Source organism: Peromyscus eremicus, chromosome 10 (assembly GCF_949786415.1).
Source record: "Peromyscus eremicus chromosome 10, PerEre_H2_v1, whole genome shotgun sequence".
Taxonomy (NCBI): domain Eukaryota; kingdom Metazoa; phylum Chordata; class Mammalia; order Rodentia; family Cricetidae; genus Peromyscus; species Peromyscus eremicus.
In genome coordinates this window covers 331,189-356,415 of record NC_081426.1, presented here as the reverse complement: position 1 = coordinate 356,415, position 25,227 = coordinate 331,189, and the positions used below count along the sequence as shown (strand labels likewise).

Sequence of the window (25,227 nt, the reverse complement as noted above, 5' to 3'; positions counted from 1 at the left end):
TGTAGAACTAGCTATGTAGGCCAGGCTAGCCTTGAACTTTTTTCTTCCTCTGTATCTAGTTCTGGGAACAAAGGCATGAACCCCAACATCCAACACTATTTTTGGTTCTAGAGATTGAACCCAAGGCCTCAAACATGCTAATGTGCTCTATCTTTGAGCTTCCCCTTCTTCCCCCCAGCCCCAGCCCCTTATGGCTACTTTTCTGTCCTTGTTCAGACAGTATGTACAAAATATATGCAAAAAGATAAAGGAGAAAATAAAGGAACTAAATAATCTGTCACTGATTACATGAAAAGACTGCTTATGAACATTTTATTCTCTTTGAAATAAATACTGTGCTGTAAAACTGTCCAGAACTAAGGTTTATAATATACAGCAGGAAGGTACAACAGAGAGCCAGCACAGTGAGTTTTAGAATGAACCATTCTAATTTAGGGAAGACACCAACCGTTGGCACTACATATATACACTGGTAATAAACTCACTTATGAGAAGAAAGAATCATAAAAGTTCAGGAAGAGGAGCAACCTGCCATAAAAAAAAAGAGTTTCTTGAGATAACAGTGGTGTCGGGTCATCTGTGAGGCTCTACTCTGTTTCTACTTCTAGTTTAGTGCCTGACACAGAGCAGCGGCCACAGAAAAATTTGCTGAAAGGATTTCAGGCACTAGAATTTTACATATTTTACATGGCCTGTTATTTAATAAAACACTCTCCTAGCAACTTTTCTCTTCATTATCTTTACTTCATTAGCTCATTATATATGCTGTAATTTACACAATAAGTATATTATTTAAAAGTACTTCAATAAGTACAAGATTATGACATCTGAATAGGCTGGACTCTAAACTGCTTGAATCAGATTTTGAAATCACATTATCCAAGCAAAGTCAAAATGAAATCAGTTCATATAACACCAAAATAAATGAAGTGAGACAAGCATCTGCCTTACACGTTTATCAATAACCTCTATATACACATGGATTTCACATCGTATTGCCAGTCCTTTCCTGTGATACTGTAGACAGGGTCCAACGGTGAGACTCTATAATGAGACATGGTTGGGAGGAAGTGATGACTTTCAATCATCTTTCTTTCCTTCAATTTTAATATACTTTAGTTGGGGAGAGAAAGAAGTCCATTTTCATCAGCTGTATCTAGGATTTTACAGATTACTGGAGATTCAACCTGAAGAAAAACAGCAATGACATTAGAAACTAACAGTATCTTTTCCTCAATGAATATATTTGCTAACTGTACAGGTTCTTGATTTAGATAAACCACCCAACATTTTCCCTACAAATTAGGCTCTTCTTTTTTTTTGACATAGGGCCATGCTAGCCTTGAACACTTGGCAATCCTGAGTGCTGCATTACAGGCAGGTTTCATGATGCTTGGCATTAATCAAGATTACAGAAACACTATTTTTAGTCATTCATATAAAATATGAGATAGGTAGAGAAAACATTTTTATCTCAAAGTAAATACGGCAACAGAAACGAGGTACAAAGGATGGGAATATGTGAGGAGCTTACATAACTAGAACAGTAAAACACTGTGGCAAAATAACCAGTTCTATTTGAAAGGCAAAGTAAACACTAACTTAAAGATGAGTCAGCTGTCATGATAACTGTGAAAAAACAAAAAACAAAACAAAAAAACAAACACATACCGGGAAAAACAGTAGACAACATGTGACATGAGAGAATTTAAGTAGAGAAAAAGAAATCATAAGAATCCAGTGCAAATAGTAAAAGATGAAAAGTGTACCACAGATGAACTCAGCAATGAACTGGACGTGGTAAAAGATGTGATTAGACTGGTGAAGGTTAACAGAAATGACCCGCACTTAAATATGGCGCAGGGAGGGGGTGGAAGTGGGAATTAAAGGAAGTTTCTGAGATTTTGAAAGAATTTCAAATTAATATGTTTAATAAGAATTTCAGGCCTGGTGGTAGTGGTGCATGCCTTTAATCCCAGCACTCAGGAGGCAGAACCAGATATATCTTTGTGAGTTTGAAGCCAGCCTTGTCTACAGAGCTAGTTCTGGGATGGACAGGTAAACACATAGAAACCCTATCTCAAAAAATCAAAAAGAATTTCAGAAACTGAGGAAAAAAGGAATAGGGCAGAAAAAAATCTTTGAGGAGATAATGGCCAAAATTTTTCTAAAATTTATATGAACCCAAAAGCCTAGAAGCTATGTTTAATTCACAGAGGATAAGAAAAGAAAAAGGCATACTTAGAACATAATCAAAGTTAGTATTATAGAGCTGGAGAGATGGCTCAGAGGTTAAGAGCACTGGCTGCTCTTCCAGAGGTCCTGAGTTCAATTCCCAGCAACCACATTGTGGCTCACAGCCATCTATAATGAGATCTGATGCCCTCTTCTGGCCTGCAGGCATACATGCAGGCAGAACACTATATATTCAATAAATTAAAAAAAAAAAAGTATTATAGAGTCTTTAGAAAAAAAAATCTAAGAGGGTGTTTCCAGGACTCTGAGGTAGCAAAAACTTCTTAGGATACAAAAAAGCAGTACTCATAAAAGGAAAAAAAAAAAAGCCAAAAAAAACCTGAACATAATAGAATAATATGATTTTGCTTATCAGAAGACATTTTTAAATGTCTTTTTAAAGGTGAAGCCACCACAGAGTATGAAAAAGTGTGTACAATACACAGAGCTTGTATCTAGAATATTTTTGAATTCCTAGAATCAAGCAATCAGAAGATAAGTAACAACAGCAAAAATGGGTAAGAGACTGACATAGATTCTATTCTTACCAGCAGTCAGGCTCCTTTGAGCCTCTGTCCAATTATGTCTTGGGCCTTGTCTTTGGCCTGCTTAGTCCATTTGTACCAAGAGAGAACATCCACACTCAGTATCTGATCACTTTGGCTGCTTTAAGAAGAAGCCCAGACTCTTGATGTCTCTTTGTGATTTTCTACTTAGTAACTCCTCTCATTTGGCCTGTTGGCTATTGATCCTGAGCTGTCTCTTCTGTATTCAGAGCTGAGCTTTACCTGTTTCTGCTACTGCAATAGCTTTATTTATTTATCTTGAATTTCATACATGCATACAATGTATTTTGATCAAATGTTCTTCCCTGTAAGTCTTGGTACTGATAAAAACAGTACTAAATAAAAGTCCTCTTAACCATTTTAAGAACTATTCTGTATTAAAGTCTGGTTAGATGTAAGGCTTCACAAAAGCATATGAGGGCCAATGATGACACAAACATGTCTTCAGTATTTGTATGAGGAATGCAAACAAAACCCACTAAAATGACTAACAAAGAAGACTGAAAATAAAGCTGGTGGGGAGATGGAGTAACTGGACTCTCAGGCACTGTTGGTAGATTAAAATGGCAGTAGCATTTTGGTGAATCATTTTGTAGAATGTATCTCTACCCATGACTTAGAAATTCCACTCACAGGTATTTACCCATAATGAACGAAAACATATAAGCACAGAAAGACTTGTGAAATCAGTTCATAGCAGACTTATTCATCATAACCAAAAAAAAAAAAAAAAAAAAAAAAAAAAAAAAAAAAAAAAGAAAAGAAAAACAAATCAAATGTCCCTCTGCAGAAGAATGATTAAGCACATGTAGTAGAGTTACAGAAAAGAATATGATCTGGCAACGCAAAGATAATGAAGTACTGATACATATAACTTAATAATTAATTAATTGTATCACAACTGAGTGAAAAGCCAGGCATATAAGGGAATGACATTCATGTGGAATCCCAAATGAAGCATATGTAATCTATAGTATCAGAAACCAGAAAGAGGTATCCTTTGGTGATGGGGTATGAGAGAATTTCCTGCTGTGACAGATCTTCAGTTGATATTTACAAGGCTATTTAAAATGGTTAAATATCATCAAACTCAGCATTTAAGATCTGTGCTTTGAGACATGCTCTCCTTGAGTAGTTGAAGATGATATGAACAATTTATCCTCCTGCCTCCATCTCTTAAGTGCTGGGATTACAGATGTATATACCTTCATGTCTGGTTGGTTTTATGTGGTGCTAGGAATTGAACCCAGGGCTTCATGCATGCTAGGAAAACATTCTACCAACTGAGTAGGCCTTTGTGCAATTTATGTAAATAATACTTCAAAAGAAAAATGTATCTATTAAGTCTTAGAATGCCCTTTGTAGATTTAAGACAAAAAAATTCAAATATGTTCAAAATTTAATTCTTTTCACTTGGTGGCACTGGGATTGAATCCAGGACTTCCCACACTCTAGATGAGAGCTCTACCACCTAACCTCTAAGTGAACTCTTGATTATTTTCATTTTACTTACCCCAAGAATATACTGGCAGGAGTGAGGCTCAAGCATATACACAGTAACAGCATGAGGAGAATCTGATTCTTTACACCTAAAATACAGAGCACTTTAAGGTACTGCCTATGTCATAAAAATAGAATTATTTTTGTTATCTTATTAAGCTATGAAAATCTTTAAATGGACCTGGTATAATTTAACATCAATAACACAGTTTTATAATTATTTAGTTAGTATTTCTTATGTAAAACTTTGTCAATAAAAAGTAGGCAAAAGGATTCAACTTACTTTAGTTTTACAGTCACCTGTCTGGGTTTGTCAGTTATATCACAAATATCCCCATTTCCATAAAAATGCGACACCATCCTGAATTGGAGAAACATACAAACTTTATTACAGTCTTACTAATTAGAATAACTATAATGGGTAGGTGAGAAGGTTACATCACAGTCAGATTCTATAAGGAAAATATTAATTAAAGAAACTTTGCACTATTTTTCTTAATGCTATCCATACTACATATAGGTCAGACTGAAGGTTTTGAGCTTGGTGTGGTGGATAAAATACCTCTAGCCTTTGGAAGGATAAGGGTGCAGGATTGCTGTGAGCTTGGGGCCAGTAATGCTAACAGCAAGATTCTATCTCAACCAACCAACCAAAAAAAAAAAAAAAAAAAAAAACCCAAACAAAACATAATAATAAAAGTTGCAGTTTTAAAGTTACCCACTTCCTCAGCCCAGTATATTGTTTATTTAGTGAAACAATTCTTCCTTTCTCTTTTCCATCAACCTAATTCCATTAAACATTATTATGTATGTGGGACAAAAGGTAAGCCTCTGCCAAAGAATAACTTTCAAAGTGAGCAATATCCCCCCAAAAAGCTGTATGTTTTCTAGTCACAGTCTTCTAGGCTTCAATGTTGAGCACACGATACTAAAAGCTAATTTTGTAGGCAACATAAGCCTAAAATAATCTGTCTAGTACACTGAACACTTAAATATCTCTATTCTAATTTTCCTAACTTTGATTCTGGTCAGCCTGAAAAGTCAGCATATTTTGAAAGCGATTTCTCAATACTATCTGCTCCAGGAAGAAACAAAAGTTAACATTTGAGAGTGAACAAGAATTAATCTTGGGCTGGAGAGATGGCTCAGAGGTTAAGAGTACTGGCTGCTCTTCCAGAGGTCCTAAGTTTAATTCCCAGCAACCACATGGTGACTCACAGCCATATATAATGAGATATGATGCCCTCTTCGGGCCTTCACGCATACATGGAGGCAGAATACTATATATATGATTTTAAAAAAAATTTTTAAAAAAAAGGATTAATCTTTTAAATTCACTGTATAAGGCACTACAAGAAAAGCTGAAGCACAGTTAATTATTTGTGAGAAGTAAGATTAACTTACTTCTGGTAATAATAAAATATACCCACATAGTACAAAAGGTATGTGAACACTACCTCACAAAAACTAAGTAACAAGGAAAAATAAAGTATATTTAACAAATTAAAAATTTAACAAACACAAATACTTTAGAAGACCCCTAATTCTAATCGAATCAAATAATTATTGAAAGTGGGGAGGTAGCTCAGCATTAGGCACTTGCCTAGCATGGATGATGATTAATCATGATGCTCTGGGTTCAATCTCCATCACTATACAAAAGAAAAAAACTGGGGCTGGAGAAATGGCTCAGTGGTTAAAAGCATTCACTGTCCTCCCAGAGGACCCAGGTTCAATTCCCAGTATCCATGTGGCAGCTTACAAATGTCTGTGACTCCAGTTCCAAGGAATCTGACACCTTCTTCTGGCCTTTGTGGGCAATAGGCATGCAAATGGTGCATACACACATACATGCAGGCGAACACTCATACACACAAAATAAAAACAAATCTTAAAAAAAAACAAAAACAAACAATAACAAAAGAATGGAATCATTGTCACTAACATCACTGCCAATCTTTATTTTTTCTAAACATTTAAAAAAAAGATTTATTTATTCATTTTATGTATATGAGTGCACCTTAGATAGGTACACCTTAATGCCCAAAGAGGCATCAGATCCCACTATAGATGGTTGTGAGCCTCCATGTGGTTGCTGGGAATTGAACTCAGGACCTCTGAAGCATAGCTAGTGCTCTTAACCTCTGAGCCATCGCTCTAGCCCTCTTAAACGTTTTCTTTTTAAATTTTTAATATTTTTTTAATGTATGTATTTGGGTATTTTGTCTACATGTATATCTGCACACCTGAAGAGGGCATCAGATCCCATAGGACTAGTTATAGATGGCTGTGAGCCACCATGTGGTTTTGAGCCATCTCTCCAGCACCATCACACCAGTTTCATACCACCATCACTGTTAAAGGCAGCAGGTAATTTATTGAATGTTATTACTAGGGTAGGTTATTTTACTTAAACATCCTCATAACCTTATAGGGATATACTATTAGACAAGCAAGGCTTACAGATTATGTAATTTGCCCAGGGTATTATATTACTACTGAAGAGACAGGCATCATTTGAACTTAGGTTGCCTGAATCCAAGACTATGGATTGGTGGTTTTTTTTTTTTTTTTTTTTTTTTTTTTGCTTTTTTGTTTTTTGTTTTTTGGAGACAGGGTTTCTCTGTGTAGCTTTGCGCCTTTTCCTGGAACTCACTTGGTAGCCCAGGCTGGCCTCGAACTCACAGAGATCCACCTGGCTCTGCCTCCCGAGTGCTGGGATTAAGGGCGTGCGCCACCACCGCCCGGCTTTTTTTTTTTGAGACACGGTCTCTCTACATAGCCCTGGCTGTTCTGGAACTCACTCTGTTGACCAGGCTGGCCTCAAACTCACAGAGATCTGCCTGCCTCTGCCTCCCAAGTGCTGGGATTAAAGGCATTCAGCATCATGCCCTGCTCTGTATATTTAAAATTTTAATCTGTCAATATTTTGAGTTTTAAAAATCCTATTAATCAGTTTTAAAGGCAAACAGTCTTTACCTGACTGTCTGGGTGCCATCGTCTTGAAGATGATAAGCTCTAGCAGTGTTTTTCTTAGCCCATTCAACATGCTCGTCTCGGTTCCATGTCCCCACAACCACAGAAGTTTTCCCATTATCTTTGTCCTAGTATGTAGAAAAGTACAAAATTTTAAAATTACATTTATTTTCCTACGTGGGCATGTATTATGTAAGTGAGCAGACATCAGGTTCCTTCACCAGATGAGCTACTGTGTATTTGAGCCTGACAGTGTTTGTAGTAATGCATATTTGACATGAGTAAACAGACCTTCCTATAAGCCCTAGTCTCCATCTTCATCCATTCACTGGATAATGATGCAATGATATCAGTCAAACTCAGGAAACAGAAATTTAAATGATCTTTATTCTGTTTCTCTGAATAAAGTAATTTCTAGTTAGCCTAGCTCCAGATGTAGTAACTTGTAACTCAGTATCTTTTCCCTTTCTTGTCTCTCTTTCTGTTGTATTAGTTCCTTCCTGGAGATCTTTTTCTTTAGACTCTTCTTTTAAAAATTATTTATTATCATTGTATGTGTGCATGATACATACATAACTGAAGACACATGCACTGACAGTGCTGTGGAGGTAGGCCAGAGGACAACTCTTAGGAGCGGGTTTTCTCCTTCCACCTCAGGATCTGGGGCTCAAACTCAGGTTGTCAGACTTACACAGCAAGTTCTTTCATGTGCTGAACCATTTTGGCAGACCCTTTCTCTTTGGATTCCTTTCAATACTTTCACTGCCAACACCACACCACCTCCAACCAAAAATTTAATTGATTACATAATACTACTATGCTGTTTTGAGATGAAAGGGGCATCAAACCCAGGAATTGTGCATACTGGGAAAGAGCTTTATGACCAAGTTACAGTCCTAGCACTACTACTGTGATTCTGAACTGAATCTTTGTTGTGTGGTAAATCTATCTCCCCCAAAACATGTGTTGTAAACCTAGTTCCTAGAATTACAGTGTGGGCAAGTAGAACCTAATGGAGGATATTTAAGTCTTGAGTACTGTATCCTTCTAAGAGGAGGATTTCCATTTATGCTCCTTTCTATCTTAAAAAATTAATTAATTCATTAATTTTATGTGTATGGGTGCCTTGCCTACATGTATGTATGTGCACCATATGCATGTCTGGTGCCCATGTGACCAGAACAAGATGTTGGGCCTAGAGTTACAGATAGTGACTATGTGGTGCTGGGAATTGAACCCTTTGGAAGAGCAGTTACTGCTCTTAATTACCAAACCATCTCTACTGCCCCCAAACTCTCTCAGTCTTTCTTCCTCTTGGTTTGTGTCATTAAACGAAGCAGCAAGAAGGCCTTCACCAGATGGCAGACACTTTGATAAGAGTGTCTTTAGAAATGTGAAATCTAGTTTCATTTTAAGTTATCCAGTTTGTAGTATTCTGTTAATGGCAGTATAAAATGGACTAAGATGCCTTACCCCAAAGTTCATTTTCACTTTACCTCTCTACTTTTATATAAGAACTTTGAAGTTTTAGTCTCCATAACTCATTTGATGGCACACTCATTTCTGTGTAAAGACTGTACCGAATCCCTTTCCGGATTCTGCCTTTATTATTTAAAAAATATTATGTATTGTTTATAAAAGTAAGCTCTTCCGCCTTTTCTTTCCTTATTCCTTGTTGCCCTTCATATTTTATGCCAGACAACCATGCTAGGTAATAATATACTTCTGATTAATAGTACAGAAAACCTACTCAGTGGCCAGTGAAACATGCAGGGCCATTTCCCTAGTAGACTTTATTGCCTAATGAAAAAGAGCTATTATATTCCACCCACACCCCACCAGCAACTAGGTTTGTTAATTTCCAGACAGGGATTTGAAAGCCGCAGAGGGAGCAAGCCTGCCTGGGTTTGAATTCCAGCCTTATCATTTATTGCCTATGGGATTTTAGGCAAGGAACTAAACCCTGTTTCTGTTTCTGAAACTTGGAATAACAGGACCGATTTATGAAAGGTGTTCTTAGGATTAAGTGAGTTAATATGTACAAAGTAGTCAGTACCTGGCATATAGTCAGCACTATGCTTGCTAGTTGTTATTATCTTCCAAAGTAGCTTTCTATCAGAAAGTTACAGGCTAAGTGACCTTGGACAAATTAAATTTAGTAAAGTATATAGGAATGTGTTAAGTACATGGGAAAAGAGTCATTTTAATAGCAGTGTTTACTGGTTCAACTTTCTGGAAGGCATTTTTTTCAATGTGTATACTTTGACCTAACCAAGCACACTGTTAAATATAAACATACTGGCAAAAGCATACTTAGCATGGTGGCACATGCCTGCAACCTGGGCTATTAAGACCCAGTCTCAAAACAACAACAAACAAAAGAAAAGAAAAGAAAACAACAACAACAAAAAACCCAAAAATAAATCTCAACCAACCCCACCCCCAAAACTCAAAACCAAAACCCCAAACAAGACAAACCCCAAACAAACAAAAAACCAAAACCTTCAACCTAACCCAACCCAACCCAAGTAACAACAACAACAAAACCCTGAAAAAAGCCGGGAGGTGGTGGCTCTTGCCTTTAATCCCAGCGCTAAGGAGGCAGAGGCAGGTGGATTTGTAGCTATCTAAAATGCTTATTAAAACACTATTGTAGTAGACTGGGAATATAGCTTACTTTATAGAGTGCTTGCCTAGAATGTACAGAGACCTGAGTTTGATCCCTCTCTTCTTATAAAAGTGGGGGCATAGCAGGGCACACATATAATCCTAGCACTCAGGAGGTGGAGGCAGGAGGATCAGAATTTCAAAGTCTTCCCTACCTATAGAGTTAGTTTGACAGTAGTTTGGGTTAGAGACTCTATTAAAAAAACAAAAGATGAAATGGTATTTTCTATTATCTGAGGAACTTGGTATATTTATTAAGTTTGATTAATTCTGTAATCAACACACTTATTATTTATTCATTTCTTAAGGATAAACTATAAGAGTAACTTCTCAAATTAGAACACAGTAACTTATTAATCTACCACGCTCATGGTAATTTAAGAATATGGGTAGTTAATGAGCAATGTTCCTACAAGATGACTGAATCAGTTAATACTAAGTTTTCTAGTTTCTAAAAATTGGGAATACTCTGGCTAGTATTTCCACATTAAAATTATTTCATGATTAAAAGTAATATTAATGCCATTCTTTTTTCTAATTTTTAAAAAATTGTGTCTATATGTGTATGTTGTGCACTTCAGTACAGTACCTGTAGAGATATCTGGGAGGCACTGGATTCCCTAGAGTTAGAGTTACAAGCAGTTAGTTGTGAGTTGCCTGGAATCAAACTTGAGACCTCTACAAGAGCAGTACACTCGTAACTGCTGAGCCAAATCACCAGCCTGTCACAGACCTTAAAACCTTTAATCCAAGGCTGCTGATGTAGTTCCATGTTTGGAACATTTGACATATCCATGAGGCCCTGGGTTTGAGCTCTAGCAATGCAAAACAAATAAGCAACTTGGATCTATCCAGTGGTAGAATGACATAAATGCTATTCTATACCTCATGATATTGATGTACATATTTGCCATAGCAGAATTCATATTTCCACCAACCAACACCCTAAAGTAGAGAAACAGACAAAGTTATTCACAGAGAAGAGAGATTGATATAACAATGCCACAAGACAGTTAGAAATATATGTAATTTTTAAAATCAATAGTATAACAAAAACAAAATATGACAGCCTGGTCTACACAGTGAGTTTCAGGCCACCCACTCGCTATATGCGAGTCCTTGTCTCCAAAAAAAAAAGGGAAGAAAGAAAAAACAAATAACAAAAATCCACTAAAAGGAAAAAAAAAAGATAAATAAAAAGAACTGCTGTACTCTTTCATAAAATACATAAGACAAAATTTTCACCTGTGAGTATATTTACACTGGTTTTAATAGTCAGAATCAAAACATTACCTTCTAAACTTAGCTCAAGTTTGAATTGTGACTGCTGCATAACCAAAATGTGAGAAATAAATCATTGATGTCTATTCTAATGATCAACCCAAATCATATATGACTGCCATAGGAAAAGTCAAGCTTTTTTTTTAAACATAAAAAAAAAAACAGGTTATAATTCAAAAGTCCAGGGTTATTTGAAACTGGAAAATATTTTCTCTGTAGAAAATAGTAAAAATGATAACATTTCCCAATAAGCCCTTTAAGCCAAATAATAGCTGAATTATACATATAAATATTAATTAGATTCTGGGATACAGAAGAAACCTGTCTTCATCTGTTCAGAGCTATGTTTTCCTTAAGTTGTGTAAATGAGATTCCTATTCATCTTTCCCTTCACTGTTTGATTTACGACAGACATTTTTCTATAGGCTAATCCATAATCTAAAAAGATTTTAGCCTCCCCTCCTGAAAGTACATCCAGCATATTCTTTCATCAGCTTGATAGGGTACAAAGTCTTATCCTAACAGTGAAATGTTTCACTAAAGCTTGCCCAGTCATTATAAGCCATAGTCATCCTAGGGTCCCCCCTGCTAGGTAACCTCCCTGGATCTGTGGGTTGCAGTCTGATTGTCCTTTGGAAAAGTCAAGCTTTTAAGGGTAAAGAGAATATAATGGATGCAGATTAGACTGTAGAGATATGGGGGGATGGGACTACACAAAGAAAATGTCCATTGGAGATAGCAGAATCCTGCCATTTTTCTGTAGACACTTTTGTTCCATTCTTCCAATGACTATGGGTTAGGTAACTGCCACACATAAGGGTGTAAGATAAATATTTAAACTACAGTTTCACTTTCTCACCCCATGAAAGCAGTAAGAGCCACTAAGGAACTCCTTTATGAGCTGGTCATCTGTCAGCTTGGATATATGGGTTGTTCCAACAGTGAGCATTGGCTGAGAGCCAACAGCAATAGGTTTGTGGATGGCTGGAAATCTCTCTTCTTTTGCAGATGGTGACTCTTCCTAAAATTAACCAGATGTGTTTATGAGCTTTTATGATATGTTTTCCAGTTACAGCTTGTTATTACTTTAAAATTTGGAAAAATAAAGTTTTTTTTTTTTCTCCACTTAATTTTAAGGTTTTAAGAAAGTGGATTTTGTGACAAAAGAGAAAAGTCAAGACAAATGTTAGTTCCACCCCAAGTAACAAGTATCATAATTCTCTGGCACATAGGAAAAATTTCGATTTCATGTCTGCTTCTTGTCTCCCTTTTGTTAAACACTTTGATACTTATTAAGCTTTGCATCCTTACATTTAATTTTGTAGAAGTCATTAAGGTTAACCTAATGTAACAAGCAGGGTAAAAAGGAGTTGGTTGGGAATGAATAGGATCATCAGTTACAATTACTCAAATGTAGCTCGATCTGGTTGTTGCTCTGGAGGAACCTGTAATTTACTAGAGTAGATCCAAAGTAATAAGGGCACCCAGAACTACAGACTCATAAAAGAAGGGGTAGATGGAACTGACTTTGACAAAGAATTGAAATGTGAAGACTTTACCAAGAGAACACTCTTGACCAAGCCATGAAACATGATTTGTGATGTGTGTATATATATTTGTGACTTAGGTATATGCTTTGTATTTGTGTGCATATACGCATAAGGATTTGAAGAAAAGACTCATCAGGGGAAATATGTAGGGCTGTAGTATTTAAAACTAAAGAGATCATCAAGCATGTTTTATGCTGGGAAACTATACCTAAGAGCTCTGGATGTTATCTTGTAGGTATTAAGCAAAGGTGTGCAAAGGGTGGGGAAGGGAGGAGGAGTGAGAGAGGGTGAGTGTGTGCCTCTCAGGCTACCCAAGGCTACAAAGTGAGACCATGCCTCACAAAACAAAAAAACAAAAACAAAACTTAGTTTTTTTTTTTTGGGGGGGGGCGGTCAATTGGATAGAGAATAGTTTGTTTTGTACACTGTGAGGAGAAAGATTGTGGAGGAACTACACTTGTTCTAAGCACAGTACTTTAAAAGAAATGGGGAAAACCAGGTGTAGTAGAACATGACTTTAATCCCTGCACTTGGGAGGCAGAGGCATGTGGATCTCTGAGTTCAAGGCCAGCATACTGAGTTCCAGGACAAGACAACCAAGGTTATAGAAAGACCTTGTCTAAAAATTTAAAAAAAGCAGTGGGGAACATAAGGGTTCTGAAATCACAGATGAGTGGGATATAATTGAAAAAAAAAAATGTATGTGGCCATGCCCAACAGGCAGATGAAGAGGGAAGACAGTGTAACAAAAAGAGGAGGCAGTACACAGAGGTGGTTAAAGGAGAGCAACAGACCAAGTGTAAAATGCTAAGAGTGGAGCTATGGCTGCTCTTTTTTTTGCATAGGATGCTAAACTTAGCAAGTATTATATGTGAGACTGGAGAGATAGATAGGAAATTAAAAGCACTTGCTGCTCTTGTAGAGGGCCTGGGTTTGGTTTCCAGAACTCACATGTCTGTAATCTAGTTTCCAGGGGGTCAGACTCTCTTCTGGCCTCCACAGGTACCAGGCACACACATTATGCATGTATATACATGTAGACAATCACAATACATGTAGACAATGCAATACATGCATTAAAATAAAATAAATCTAAATAAAATTCTTAGAAATTGTGTAATTGTATGAGAATGTTAAAAATTCTGACAAGTCTAAGAAAAAGAATTGAAATTAATCAAATAATTAAATTAAAAATTTGAAGTGAATAAAATAAATTGCCATTATTATGCTACAGAAATAATTAACACATTGATACAGGTTCTGAAATATGGAAAAGGAAGCACTGATAAAGTATAATTAGTTAACTCTCATACCTCTTTATTTCTCCTAAATGGCACCCTCAGTATCTCTTCCTGCTGCTCCAACTGTCTTAGTGTGAGGGGTTTAAATGGAGATCCTGGCAGTGATTGGCAGAATATATCATTCACAGGAGAGGCTCTGAACCTATTCAATAGGAAAAAAAAGCATTAAGGCTAAACATGAATTCTTTTTTTTTTTTTTTTTTTTTTTGGTTTTTCGAGACAGGGTTTCTCTGTGTAGCTTTGAGCCTTTCCTGGAACTCACTTGGTAGCCCAGGCTGGCCTCGAACTCACAGAGATCCGCCTGGCTCTGCCTCCCGAGTGCTGGGATTAAAGGCGTGCGCCACCACCGCCCGGCTAAACATGAATTCTTTAAAGCCCATGTGCACTGTATGCTTAGAATACTGAATGAACATCTTACCTGTATTTAGGATGATTGCACAAGAGTGGTGTCAAAATGACAACTTCATATTCACAAGTTGTAACTTCAGCTACTGAAAGGATTTCATGCTTAGATTCAGGATGGCATATGTACATCACAGTGCTTGATCTGGGTCGGTTCTGTTTCAGACTACAAGGTGTACCATTTCCCATTCCCACAGGATAGTAGGGTGTCATCTGACCTTCAATATTTTTAGTGGGGATCTTAGAAAAAGAGTGTAGGCAGACCTTTTATTAGAAATTTGAGATGGGTTTGAGGATGACGTAGGTATTTATTCTGAAAGAAAACTACATTTTACTTCTAAACAGAAGATGAAAACATCTGTACTTTTTCTTTCTTTCTTTCTTTCTTTCTTTCTTTCTTTCTTTCTTTCTTTCTTTCTTTCCTTTCTTCCCTTTTTGTCTGTACTTTCTTTTAAGTCAACCCTAATGTTCTGATTCTTACGTTCTTGAGCAAGTATGCATTTAGGGCTAGTATAATACAGAACAAATTATTTGATGCTAAAATTAAAATGTTAAGTTATGTATATTTAAGTGAACAGAACAAACACATGATTAATATGAGTTTTTGTCAATAGTTCTGAAGAAACAAACTAAGGTAACAAAAAAATTTACTATATTGGGCTGCTTAGCTCTTTTTTCCACTAAATTCACAGTGAATGTTGTTTATAATTTAGATTCTACAAATTTTAAGGCTGCAGCATTCTTTGAACTACATGAATTGCTCCTTTTACACACTACTACTCTAAGCCATCATTTGATGGATATATATGAACTACCTACAATATGTATATGCACAGCAGCTTTGCACACTGCACATACATAAAAAACACAGTTCCTACACTTAGCCTCTATTTTTAGAGCCCATATTGGTAGGTAGCTTGTTATTTACATATGCAGTTTATCTGTTACATTTATAGGAGATGAGGAACAAGCAATAAAAATGTTCTTACTACCACTGTTTCTAATGCTACATAGAAAGCACCACAGCTATGCATTGAAGTGATGGATTGGTATCAGCATTTCACAGACACATAATTGATATTATTATTCTTTTAGTAGTGGAGATTGAACTTAAGGTGTTGTACATGCTAGACAGTGTTCTAATACTGGGCTGCAGCTTCACTCTTCCTTGTTATTTATTTTATTTATTTATTTTTGACATTACCTTTATGTATTTGCATGCATGGGCACATGTAGCTCTATGTGTGTGTGTAAGTCAGAGAACAACTTTCAGGAGCTGGTTCTCTCCTTCTACCATGTTGAAGGGAGTTAGGCCAAGAAGACCTTGAACTTGTGATTCTCCTGCCTTAGTCTCCCACGAAGCTGGGATGACAGCTCTGTGTCACCAGGCTCAACTGACAGTTTATTTAGGTATTATTTAAAAAGTAAGTAAAAGGATTACAACATTATTTATCTATTTTTGAGACAGGGTCTCACTTGTGTATAAAGCCCAAGATAGCCAAGAACTAGGTATGCAGAGTAGGCTCACAGAGATTTGTCTGCTTCTGCTTTCTGATGCTGGAATTAAAGGTGTGTGCCATCATGCTCAGTTGGCAATGGAACTTTCCATAGAAAATCCAGTTGTCATAAATTGTGAATTTTATTTGACTCACTTCCTTGAGGCATTATACAAAGAATATATGTCTAGCTTCTGTCACTAAAGTCATACCTAACAATTAAGTATGAAAAGTTAATACATCACTTGCCTCATTTAACTTTTCTTTTTCTTCTGCTTCTCGTTCTGTGGAAGCAATGCAAGAAAAAGGTGAACATACAGCATGAACAATCACATCTATACAACACAAATGACTGCTTTCAATCAGTTTTGGAACCTTAAACTTCTTTCTAAAGAAGATGAAACAAGATTTTTGTCTTACTGCTTTTTTGAGTGAAAGTTGCTGGGTAATGGAGCCAGGGTCTCCTATGTGCTAGGTGTTTACACACCCTCTTCTCAGGCCTGCCCTTTACTTTTTAAGTTAGTGTTCCCAAAATGGCTTTCTATGAGAGACCCAAGTTTGATTCCTGGGAATGACATGGTGAAAGGAGAGAACTGATTCCCACAAGTTTGCCTCTGACTCTGTGCACGCACATATATTAAAGAAATAAACAGTAATAACAATGCCAAAAAGGTATTATCAAGAAAAATTTCTTTTTCCTTTTCTTTTTTTTGAGTCAATACCATGTTGCCTACTGCTTCTACCCGTGAAATGTTAGGCTTACAGTCCTATACCACCATGCCTGGACTTAAATTTCAATTAGAACTTAACCCAGTAGTACTATCATCAGTTTTAGAGACTAACCTTTTTCAGACAGAAGATTCTTAGCCAGCATATTCCCAAGATAGTATTCATGAATATTTACTTTCTACATTAAAAAAAATTACAATATTTTACAAACATATTTCTTTAGCTGAAACTTAAAAACTATCAATATCATTGTGAAATTTCTTATTTTATGCTTTATATTTCAAAGAAAACATACTTGGCCAGTTTCTTTTTCTTCATGGTACTGTCGAATATGTTTTCCATGACATACTTCGTAAGTCCAATAAGATTCAATCTAAGAAAGACATATGTTTTTAAATACACAAAAGCCATATAATCATATTGAATTTTACTTGAAGTTTTAGCAGCTGAGCAGATTCTCCCTCAAATCTGAAATAAATTTTTATGAAGTGACACTTATAATTATGCCACACAAAATGGCAAAATTTCTGAACTGTATTTGATTTCTATTAATTAGCAATGTATGAAGATTATGTGACAGAAATAGAGCTATAATGTATTTGGGTGTGTAAAAACTACCTGGCTACTTTTCTACATAGCTTAAAAATAGCAATTAGCAGGTTTTTTGTTTTTTTTTTTTTTTTGGTTTTTCAAGACAGGGTTTCTCTGTGTAGCTTTGTGCCTTGGATCCTGCTCTGTAGACCAGGCTGGCCTCGAACTCACAAAGATCTGCCTGCCTCTGCCTCCCGAGTGCTGGGATTAAAGGCGTGTGCCACCACTGCCTGGCACAATTAGCATTTTATAATTCTATCATGTAAGAAAGCTTTCCTTTCAATTAAAAAACATTCAAAGTATTTTAGTAACTGATACTTTGATATTGGTGTATACTATCTACTGCACGTATAAGAATTTAAATGAACATATTAAGCAATAAGATTTGCACCTAATTTAAAATGTGACATACCATAATGAAGCAAAATGAAAAGCCATTTTAAGGCTGCTAGAGACTTACTTTCATATGTACATAAAATACGTACTCTGTAGGAACAACTGCTCTGTTTAAATAGTGGTTCCAAAAGCTCTCTTGGATTGGGGCCTTTGTAATCCTTTTCTTCTTCCTAAGAAAAAATTGGAGTTTAACATACAGTTTTTCTAGAACATCATCCAACTCTGCTGTTTAGTTATTAATTCATTGGTTAAATCACAAATGCTTGGAAATAAAAGAGAAAAAGTCAACATCTTTAATAAGAGCCTATGGTATGTTACTTCTTTCAAATGAACTGAAGTATAAAATATGAAGCCATAGAAAAATCTTCCATAGCATTCATTCTTTTTTTCAAAAAAGTTTTATGTATAAGTTTTCTAAACAATCCTTGAAAACTTATTTCAGAATTTTCAATTGCCTATATCCCCCCCCAAATTCTAGCTATGAAAGTTTTAGGATGGTTCTATCGTGGAAAGGTGTTTTTCAGTTTCCTACATATTTTAATACTTCAGACTTGAACCACATGTGTGGTTATGTGGGTGTATTTTGTTTTAAAGGGGCTTAAAACAGCATGGAGCAGCTGCCTTGGGCAGATTTCAAATATGAACAAAATTTAAGAAAAGCATTGAGTTTCATATTCTACTTTACAGACCATGAAAATGTAAATTGGCTTAATAAATTCAATGAGTGGAAGAATTGAGTTTCAAATTTGTTCAGGGATCCACAGCTAACTGTAGCCTATACCTCAGCCTCCTGGCTCCTAGGCTGGTGTCCTTTCCATTTTACCATGCTGCCTCTCCTGTTTCATCTTGAAAGAAGTCATTGCCTTGAAGGATGGATAAGAGGCAGTTAGGGCATTTTAGGAGAAAGAAAAGGGCGTGAGCTAAGGTAGTGAGAAAGCATAAGGTACCTAGAGAATTATTTATTATAAGAAATTCTTTATGAAAACACTATGTTTACATTGAGATATTGTGTTTGAAAACCATTTGTATAAAGGAAAACAAGCACAGAGTTAGATTTTTATTCAAAACATTAATAACTAATCCCCCCCCACCCCCCCCTCCCCTTTTTTTTTTTTTTAAATTTTAGACAAGATCTCACAATGTAGGCCAGGCTGACCTTAAACTCATAGCAGTCCTTCTGCCTCTGCCTCCTGAGTATTGAGATTACAGGTATGAACTACCACACCTAGCTGGTTGTTAATTTTTCCAAAATGAATTCCCAAATTAAAGAAAACAGTAATAAGGGGTTAATGTTTTCATGCTACAAGGTTGTTCAGAATCTTGTTCTCAATTTTAAGGTATATGACTATAGGTTGTAAAATACATACATTTGGTAAGAGGGATCAGCAATGTATGTATAGAAAAACATACCTCATCCCCACTTGTCACAAGAGGAAGTATACATTTGTATTTTTCTTTATGTGCAGTTGTCATGATGACATAATTATCTTCTTTATACAAAACTCCAGTTGTAGGCTAGAAACAGAATAAAAATATACATTTATTTTTTCAGTTAAAGTGCATTACACTGAATGAATTCAGTACTAGTTAAAGCAAAGCTTCCTCAAATGAATTTATCATTTCAACTAGTATTTGTTTTTGTTTTTTGTTTGTTTTGTTTTTTGAGACAAGAGTTTCTCTGTGTAACAGTCCTGGCTGTCCTGGAACTCAATTCGTAGACCAGGCTGGTCTCAAACTCACTGAGATCCATCTGCCTCTGCTTTCCAAGTGCTGGGATTAACGCATGTGCTACCACTGCGTGGCTCAACTGAAGATGTTTAAAGCATATTTTCAGAGGCATGCAAAATAGTATACACATTTTTAAATGATAAAGTGGAGATAAATTGTATCCTGTTGTTAAAGCTAACAGAAAAAAAAATAAAAGTTTGGGGTATAAGGAAAAACAAGTAATGAAGTTTAAAATTCTAATTAATAAGCATTATGAGGCTACATTGTGGCACACACCTTTAAGTCTAGCACTCCAGAGGCAGAAGCAAGTGGATTGCTTTAAGTTCGAGGCTTCCCTGGTTTACTTTTGTGGTTGTGCTGAAACTGGAATCTAGATCTACATGTGTGCTAAGTATATGACACTGAGCTATACTCCTAGTTCAGGAGACCAAGAATAGTCAGAGAAACACTGTCACTGAATACCTATAACTTCTATCAGCAATCATCATCTATATCTGACAATCTTTAGGACTTTACAAATGTTCTCTGAATTTGGTTGGATGGGACACTAGAACATAGCATAAAGCAGTTATTTTCACATATTTGGGGAATACATAAATTCCTTTAAAAAGAACAGTTATCATGGACCCTCTGTGCTGACATACCCTTTCTTTGGAATATATATCAAGAATCAGCACAATTCACTGTAAGGGGCCATGCTGTGGAATAATCCTCTTGTACACTGTAAAGATTTGTCACTCAAACTGGTTTAATAAAACGCTGATTGACCAGGCAGGAAGTACAGGTGGGGCAACCAAACTAAGGATGATGGAAAGATAATGGAGTCAGAGGAGTTACTAGCTAGATGCAGAGGGAGCAGGAGATGAATACGACATGATAATAAAGGTACTGCCATGTGGCAATGCATAAAAAGAAATAGAGGTTAACTTAAAATGTAAGAGCTAACTGGGTAGTGGTGGCACACACCTTTAATCCTAGCACCCAGGAGGCAAAGGTAGGTCTCTGTCAGTTTGAGGCCAGCCTGGTCTACAGAGCGAGGTCTAGGACAGATTCCAAAGCTACACAGAGAAACCCTGTCTTGAAAAAAAAATGCAAGAGCTAGTTAGTAATAAGCCTAATTTATTGGTTGAGTATTTATAATTCATATTCAGCCTCTGTGTTGGTTATTTGGGACCAGGCAGTCAGGACATGGAAATGTCTATTTACAAGGCCATACAGTAAATGTTTTAGGCTTTATGGATATTATAATCTGTGGTAACTCTGTTACCCTAGCAACAAAGCACATGGACAATATGTAAATAAACAGGCATGGCTATTTTTTAAATAATTTATACTTAAGTTTAAAAACCTGTAGTCAGCTAGCATAAGAGCTATAGTTCATTCCTGTTATATGTCAGTTTTCTTACTATACCTTAAGTTTTCTGTACTATGAAAACAAATGTACATTGCTTGTATGAACCAACATATTTTAAGCAAACACTTCAATTAATGTAACTAATTTTACTAAAAGGCAACCTCTGTTCTCTGATACATATTTTATGGTAACTCAAGTCTCTTCACTTTTCTCTTCTTGCTGAGTGAATCCACAGACACAGACCTTGCAGATATGAATGAACATGTAGCATGTAGAATCAAAAATCTTTTTTTTTTTTTTTTTAAAAAGATTTCTTTATTATGTTCTGTCTGCATGCCAGAAGAGGGCACCAGATCACATTACAGATGGTTGTGAGCCATGCTGGGAATTGAACCCAGGATCTCTGGAAAAGCAGCCAGGGTTCTTAAACCCTGAGCCATCTCTCCAGCCTCCAAATATCTTCTTTTACGTACTCTGCATTTATTAATTCATTCATCCTCAAATGAAGCATTATACTCATTTTTACAGAAAAGGACTCTGGGGGCAGAGATTAAACAATTTGTCCAATGTTAATCTAGTAAGATGGAGCAGAGCTCGGAGAAGCCAAGCAGGTCAGCTCCATAGGCATGTGCTTATTACTGTTTTAACATATTTGAACCAGTCTTTATTAATATATATTCTAAAGATTACTATGTATATTTATTTTATGGCCAAAGATACTTGTTTAAAAGGCCATCATAGGTGATAAGGTTATCAAAATATTTGAAGATGAGGAGTTGTGAGGCCAAATTTAATTTATTTTTTGGAGACAGGGTCATACGTAATCCAAGCTAACTTCAAACTTGCTATATAGACAATGTATTAAGGTATCCTTGAACTTCTGATTTTTTTGTCTTTACCTATCAAATATTGGGATTAGAGGAGTGTGCCACCATATCCTGCTTGGAAGTCAATTATTTTTAGTTTATTAAAAGACTTTCTATTTATTATTATTATCATTATTATTATTTTTGAAGCAAGGTCTCACTGTATAGCCCTGGTTGGCCCAGAACTTGCTATGTAGACTAAGCTGGTTTTGAACTTAGAGATCTGCTTACCTCTGCCTCCTGAGTGCTGGGATTAAAGGTATGAACCACTCCTTCCTGGCTAGTTTTCAATAAAGTGGATGCAAGAGTGAAAACTTTTCTGGACCAGTGAGTCACTTATAAGGATCACGAGGTATAATTTAAATCATTTTTACAAGGTATAATTTTAATCATTTTTATCTTTATATATTTTGGGAGTACACATTACTAGAAAGGAGTCAGGTATGGTAGTGCATGCCTATAATCTGTAGTCCCAGGTTTTGGGAGCCCGAGGCAGAGGATATTCTTAAGATAGAGGCCAATGAGACCCTGTCTCAACAACAGCAAGAAAAGCAACTACAATAACAGGTTTAAGAAAAACAAAACAAAACAAAAAACCCCAGCTATTTTAATTCAGTGTTTGCCAATTTTCCTAGTTCACACAGTTTCTGAGTTATTTACAAATGTCCAATCAACTGACCCATAAAAATAACCAGCAACCATGTGAAGGGGGCAGTTATTTCAATTAAATAAAGCATGGAAGGGAAGTGTTAAGATTACAGAAGCATTTAAAAATTTCAAAAGATCAACTATTGAAAGCTTACTTTTGTACAAGGATATGGCTCTTTTCCCAATTCAGAGAAAGCATCTAGATTTTTCTCAAAGTAATTCAGACTAAACAAAAAGAAAAACAAACACACAAATAGCCTAAAACTCCCAAGTCTTCAAGTATGTCCACCTGAGATTTTGTTGCCATCTCCTCAGGCCTGTAGTATTTTGTACAAGTGTTTTAACACTGGAGACCAATCAAAATAAAATAAAATAAAAATATCAGTAGATCATGGCATTAATACAAAGGTAGTCCTAACTTATGTCCAGAGAAACGTTTACTTAAAGGATATGGTCAGAATGTAACAGAAAGTTAGTGAAACAAATAGAATATAAAATACAGCATAAGCAAAACCCAAGGCAAATAGAAAGTGATGTGGTGATGGTAATACCCTAACTTAGTAATTTTGTGGTGCTGTCCATATGAAGGCTTGTGCCCTAGGCTAGTGCTTTGCCACTGAGCTATACTTTTGGTGCCTAACTTGGTACATATTGTCTTGGCATTAGAGTAATGTGTATTAACGTCTCAATGGAACAGTAAGCGAGTAATACAATAAAACTGACCCACTTGAATTGATGGTATGTAATTGGAACATAATTAAAAAACTAAACAAAAAAACCTTTGCTTTCCCTAGCATGCCAATCTGAAATGAGAATATGCTATTGTTAACAGCACAATTTAAAAAAAAGATTTTTTTTCTTTTTAACTGTGTGTATGTGTGTGTAATTAAACACATGAGTACAGGGGGCAGATGACTAAGAGAGCACTGGATCCCTGGAGCTGTTGTGAGATACCAGATGTAGGTGCTGGAAAACAAACTTGGATCCTCTGGAAAAGCACTAAGTGTTTTTAACTGCTAAGCTATCTTTTCAGCCCTCAAGGTCACCTTTTAAAATAAATTGGTCTGCAGTAGCTCTACATGGATAGACTTTTCAGAACTACACTCTCTCATACAGAATTTTCATTCTCGTGAGATTATAGACAGAATTATTTATATAATTCTGCACTGTATAAGACTTCATCAAAAAATCTCACATTCTAGGGCTAGAGAGATGATGCAGCAATTAAGAACGGGCATTACTCCTCGTAGAAGACTGAGTTTAGTTCCAAGCTCTCACAACCACCGGCCCAGGTCACTTGTTACTCAAGTGTACAGAACCCCTTTCACACAATACACACAATTAATGAAGTATGTGTTGGAGGGAAAAAATGAATAGAGATGGGGCTTGTGTCTGCAGGACGGTTGTGTGGATAGGTGGTGTGGTCGTAATTCTAAGACTTCGTCCACAGAGTGGGACTGTTGGGAAGCCAGATCTCGCGCAAAGGAATTTTAAAGGAGGGAGAGGAAGTGATCGCTTGATTTTCTAATTTTTAGTATGGAGGACACATCCAGATAGTGTGCTGAATGAATCAATGAACGAAAGAAGACACTTCGGCGTGAGGAAGATAAATGCTTGAAAAAAAAAAAAAGGTTCTGGAAGGGAATGCTAGGAAAACTGACGGCTGGGCTGAACGCGGCTAGCGAGGGCACTGACCAGAGAGAACTCGGTGCCGGGCCAGTTGACGCGGAAGGGGATGTCGTCGCTGAGCTGGGGCAGCGCTCGGCCGCCGCCAGACGCTTCCAGGAGACCGCACAGGACCAGCAACAGCGGCCCTCTGGGGACCAGGCTCCGCACGCCGCCGCCTCCTTCCTCCATCCTCCGTTGCCGCGTCCTCCAGCCGCCGTCACAACCTCCTCTACCCGAGGAGAACAGGTGGTGGAGGAGGAGGAGAAGGAGGCGGCGGCGGGACTACAAAGCGTCCTCGGTTCAGGAGACCCAACCGCCGCCACGTCTCCTTCCGGAGAGTTGGGCAACACCGCCTCCGCCCTACACTCGGGCCACCGCTTCCGGGGCAGGCAGCACATCAACATCCGGGGTCGTGGGTCGGTAGCCTACGGAAGCCCGAGCTTGTGTCGCCTTGCACTGCGTTGGGCCGTAGCATCTTAGCGGTTGTACTCAAAAACGGAGGTCTGGGACCTAACGCCGGTTGAGCGGGTCTGGGAGTCGGCCCTTGGGCGAAGCGGCACGGCGAGGTGAGTCCTGACCCGGCTGCAGAGTCCAGCTGCTTGGGACTCTCGCGGGGTGGGTGTGAGGGGTGGAGAGTGGGCGGCGTCGTCCCTAGAGCAGGTTGAGAGGTAGGAGCAGTGTGGGGTCGAAGTAGAAATTACAATTCCGGCTGAGCTGTGTGCCCTCCACTCTTACTGTTTTCACACTTCATCTTCCCGTTGGAAACGTCTCTTAGTTTCTTCTGCTGGCAACTGTTGTCAAGTCAGTCCCCAGCTCCTTACTAACGCTGCCTGTGTTTGGGGACACCCAGGTGATACCTGCCATCCCACAATATGGGGAAGCCGTGGTCCTTTGACGTTGGTGTGGACGGAGACTTGTGAGGCGGCTAGGCTTGCATTTTCACCTCACAAGGGGCTCCTCTCTTCCTTGTTCAAATGTTGGGCTGTTTGTTATTTTGCTTAGGAATCTGGTAAGTTTCTTTACGTCAAGGCCAGAGCCAGGTGAATGTGAAGTTAGGAACTAAGTCACAGCAGAGTGAATCTAGACAGACAGTTTTGGTTTCATCTCCCCTTCCTGAAAAAAAAAAGTCCACATTTGTTTCATCTCTAGTATAATAATTTATAGTGTTTACCATAGAACACTTGTTAAAAACTTCCCCAAATTCGAACCAAATCAAAAAAGCAGGGAGAGCAGTCAGTTTTTCATCTCTACAAATTTTAAAGAAAACAATATT

General features: G+C 37.2%; 2 protein-coding genes across 3 annotated transcripts in view; one reads left to right on the top strand and one right to left on the bottom strand.

The window, feature by feature from the left end:
- Positions 1 to 284: 284 nt before the first annotated feature.
- Positions 285 to 24,821, bottom strand: Erlec1 (endoplasmic reticulum lectin 1). 2 transcript variants are annotated; one of them, XM_059275119.1, is made up of 14 exons: positions 23,982 to 24,821; positions 19,101 to 19,205; positions 17,780 to 17,860; positions 16,999 to 17,076; positions 16,818 to 16,881; positions 16,224 to 16,258; positions 14,495 to 14,718; positions 14,089 to 14,218; positions 12,085 to 12,246; positions 10,830 to 10,889; positions 7,281 to 7,405; positions 4,585 to 4,662; positions 4,315 to 4,390; positions 285 to 1,187 (listed from the first exon to the last, which is right to left on the bottom strand). In XM_059275119.1, exons 1-14 carry the CDS (start codon positions 24,141 to 24,143, stop codon positions 1,116 to 1,118), a joined length of 1,452 nt encoding a protein of 483 aa, XP_059131102.1. In that variant the 5' UTR covers positions 24,144 to 24,821; the 3' UTR covers positions 285 to 1,115. The 2 variants fall into 2 exon arrangements, with proteins under 2 accessions (XP_059131102.1, XP_059131103.1); XM_059275120.1 differs by lacking the exon at positions 23,982 to 24,821 and adding an exon at positions 18,472 to 18,553 and having other exon boundaries at positions 19,101 to 19,206.
- The window catches only part of Asb3 (ankyrin repeat and SOCS box containing 3), a 124,809-nt gene continuing 123,771 nt past the window's right edge, over positions 24,190 to 25,227 (top strand). Inside the window, exon 1 of the mRNA XM_059275117.1 lies at positions 24,190 to 24,520. The gene's annotated coding sequence lies outside the window, so the exon portion shown is untranslated. The remainder of the gene's footprint in view (positions 24,521 to 25,227) is intronic.